Here is a 4,055-nt window from a genome sequence, read left to right on the forward strand (position 1 = left end):
GAGGTCAATTCGCTCTAATTTTTAAACTAGCGGAGCTACACGTGTTCTTCTGAGCATAAAATTTGCTATGTTACTCACTTGTAAGACGGAGACAACATATTATGCGGGTATCACGTCCTCTTAATTACATAATACATGTTCTTAAATCTATAATACATACAAGTATTTTGGTTATTTTGTTTAATCTGGACTTTCATCAATTCGAACAACCTAGAGCCCAGTGGCGCAACTAGGGCTAAAATTTTGGGGGGGCTGTAGCCCCCACCTGATATTGCATAAAAAGTAACCGGTGGGGGCGATGCCCCCACACCCCCATATATATTCACGTAAAAATATAAAAAGTGATACAAAAAAAAATATTTTTTTACTCAAGTTTAATTTTTCACAATAACAGTATACTATATCTATGGTAATCAAAATAAATATCCCCGAACAACAATATTAGTTTTTATTACTTACAAATACGTCATAAAAATGATTAAGCAAATATTTTTTTAAACGTTATAATTAGTGTAAATATCACATTAATAATATTTAATTACAAATATATACTTACAGTACAGGTATAAACTGTACATATTAAATATTATTGAAAAAATTAAAAATCAATTAGAGATTTAAGAAAAATTAAATCAAAAAACAAATCTATGTTCAAAGTTTAAATATGTAGGTAGGTAGATCGGTAATATAGGTACCTAACCTATATTAGATACAATTTAACTTAGGTAATTCTTAATATTTATTCTATAATTTTCAGGCGTTAACAATAATAATATTTTTATATTATGTATTATATATCCTAAAAATAAAATATTATATTTCCTAATAATATTTTGACGATAAGCAAAATGTCCATATTAATAATTATTATTATTATAAGAAGTCGATTTTACAAGTTTTATTTATAGATACAAATAATTATCAAGGAATATATAAATATAATAAATATATAAATATAAATAATCAATGAATGTAGGTAGTAGGCACCTAATTTTTTAGAAAGACTATTAACATAATATATGTTGCTTAAAATCATGATATAAAACAAAATAATATTAATGTTAATTTTTGAAAATTATTTATTATATTTTAATTTTTTTAATGAAAAGTAGGTACACCATACTACCAATAAGTATAATAGTATAGTTGTAATTAAATATTAATAATATGAAAATTGTTACACTAATTAACTTTTAAAAAATAATTCATCATAAATCATAAATCACAGTGATTGTATAATATTACTCGTGGGTACTTGAAACTTATAAGTATACTATTATACATATATCTATGATAGTATCACGGTTTATTGTTGATGTATAACGCGTTATAAGTACCTAACGGATATTGTGATATGATTAATTTGGAATTTATTATATATACCTGTTATTGGTCAATTTTTTTTTAATACCATAGATAAGTACATAATATCTTATACCTACACTGTCATACCGTCTCCACTCAGAATCGTTTTTCTTATACAGTGATATTATATCATTGAATACAAATTGAATACTAACCATTATATAGTGACCCACTTGTAACCTACAGTACAGCAGAGCGACATCCACTTACCCACCTTTTTTTTATTGGCCTTAATCCCGGCAAATTGTGTTTGTTAAGAAATGAAATGTATGTATATACTCAGGAAAAGGACAGACAAACTGTAGTTGAATACATTTTTTTGGACCCCCTCCCCACCTTGAATAAATCCTGGTTGCGCCGCTGTCTACATAAGTACTGAACATCACTATATCATATTCAATTTAAATAAAGGATGGCCACGGGTTTTTTTTTTAGTCTAGGTATCGTAACTTAAAATAAAAATAATTAAGCCATTTTTTTCATATTCAGTAACTGTTAAGCTAAACTTTTTAGAATTCAGAACCTGTAGACATTTTTATACGTATACCAAATAATATTATCTATTATTATAATGTATACTTTGGTTTTAACGTTTATTGTAATAATGGCTATGACTACCACCTTACTAGAACCTATACTTAGAACAGCAATTTCTTTAGAAACAATTTGAAAGGCCAAGCAGTATATTATTTAGGGAGATGTAGGAATTATATAATATTATTAATGTATCATGTGTGTGTGTTTATAACGGTACTTATATTTTTGAAAAAATCAAGGAGTATCCACACTGTATGTACAATGTACATACATCGGTACATGGTATGTTTTGTAAATTTAATATATTCATTGGTACGCTCAGAATCAAAAAAAGTATAATGAGGTTTCTATGGTAACCTAATATTAAATTAAATATAAGTAATCGGTAAGAAAAATTAAATAATATTTTAGGCTCCCTGAAGCCTCAACACATTGACATAACGGTAACGCTCTCCGTGTCGCACAAAATTATAGAATAACCCCCAGACATATTTATGTAAAAAAAAGAACATTTAATAGTAAGTAGGTATTCGAATTCGCGTACCCCGAGTATTGTTTTCCAGGCATTATTATTCCCAAAATCGTCTGGATCGTCCGTTCTGTTGAAACTGTAGTCTTTGCCCGTCAACGAACTTAGATTTATTTCAGACAAGCAATACTGTCCTATCACCGGATGACGCACGTCCACGCATTCGTCGTAAATTCCCATGTGATATTGGTTGCCCGCTAGTATGCCGGTCGGATATCGGTTCCAGGACTCGGCCACTGAAAAAAAGACAATGGTTCAACCCGACACACATAAAAATATGAGACTCCTCTACGATTTTACGTGTAACATGAGTCGTGACTTATGAGTTTGCGTGCTATAATAATATTATATAATAGGTGCACCATGCAAGAACATCGTTGTTTTTTTTTTTGTTCGATCTTTAATTGAGGATCTGAAATATGATACATTGCTGCCCAATCCAACTATTTACAAAACTATAGGTATTCCTCGACAATAATGTTTTTGTCGTGTTCCATGTGTTTAAAAAATTATTATTGGTATCCGTAATCATAAGTATCAACAATATTCTTACATAAAAATAAATTTATAAGTTTATTATAAGTATACTCATCATCATAATCAAATATTATTCTCAGTAATATCATAGGCTGTCTAAACGTATTTGCTCAGAATCGATTCTCGTATACAATTATATTAGGTATATCATTAAATTCAAATTTAACACCAGTGACCCACTTGTAACCAACTGTACAGCAGATAACGACACCTTGTCCATTTTTTTTTCTTTATTGAATATTATTTATTTATTGATATAAACGCCAATCGGCTTTTTACATATAAACAGTATGAAATAATACATAGAAAGGTAATTATTATTATAGTGTTGTAGATAACAATGTGTTAATACAATAAATCTTTTATTTATAAATCTATAGGTAGGTATATTTGATATTCAAATATTGATCTTTTTCAATACTGGCTATAACAGCATATTATAAAAGTTATATAATATGATCCATTGTAAAATATTAAAAAAAAAAGTTATAGCTATGTAGGTATAGTAACTACTAACTATAGACTATTAATAAATATCTTAGGTAATATCAACAATCGTAACTATGTATTGGTAACTAACAGATGGACAGACATAACGCACACAACAGGTGTTCTAAAATTAATAACATGTATGTTTGGAACATTTTAAATAAGAAAACTCTAAAGATGAATAATGAGGTAAAAAGACACAAAATAATTTTAAAAATTATGAAGTAGAGGGTGCCACTTTGCTGTGTAGTAGTTGTTGAGCATGTCATTGTAATGGATATGTTATATTATTTGAATTCAATGATAAACCATTTTTGGTGAAATATTAAAGTTCTACTATTGGGTATTAACTTATTCCTGAACGAATAGTTACATAATATAAAATGGATTTTGTCCAAAGGCGCGTTGCGTAAATATTCCCCCTTTTCCCACTGTGGTTTTATATTAATTTCTCCCGATTGTTATCAAAAGTACAGTGAATTATTTACTTTACTTTTAGATTTTGAACGAAGTGATGAATGTATTGATTTTACAATGATGTGTGTTTTTTTTTTTTTTTTTTTTTTTGACGCAAAACCAATTTTTGACAAAAACGAAA

At 28.1% G+C, this 4,055-nt stretch overlaps 2 protein-coding genes across 2 annotated transcripts in view; one reads left to right on the plus strand and one right to left on the minus strand.

The window, feature by feature from the left end:
* LOC115033837 (nose resistant to fluoxetine protein 6-like) overlaps positions 1–2,665 on the minus strand; it is an 8,610-nt gene extending 5,945 nt beyond the window's left edge. Inside the window, exon 1 of the mRNA XM_029488197.1 lies at positions 2,447–2,665. Within this exon, the coding sequence (XP_029344057.1) occupies positions 2,447–2,611 (165 nt within the window). The 5' untranslated portion in view covers positions 2,612–2,665. The remainder of the gene's footprint in view (positions 1–2,446) is intronic.
* LOC100572033 overlaps positions 1–4,055 on the plus strand; it is a 424,551-nt gene that overhangs the window by 362,635 nt on the left and 57,861 nt on the right. The window lies entirely within an intron of this gene.

The sequence above is a fragment of the Acyrthosiphon pisum genome, chromosome X (genome assembly GCF_005508785.2).
Source record: "Acyrthosiphon pisum isolate AL4f chromosome X, pea_aphid_22Mar2018_4r6ur, whole genome shotgun sequence".
NCBI classification, from domain to species: Eukaryota; Metazoa; Arthropoda; class Insecta; order Hemiptera; family Aphididae; genus Acyrthosiphon; species Acyrthosiphon pisum.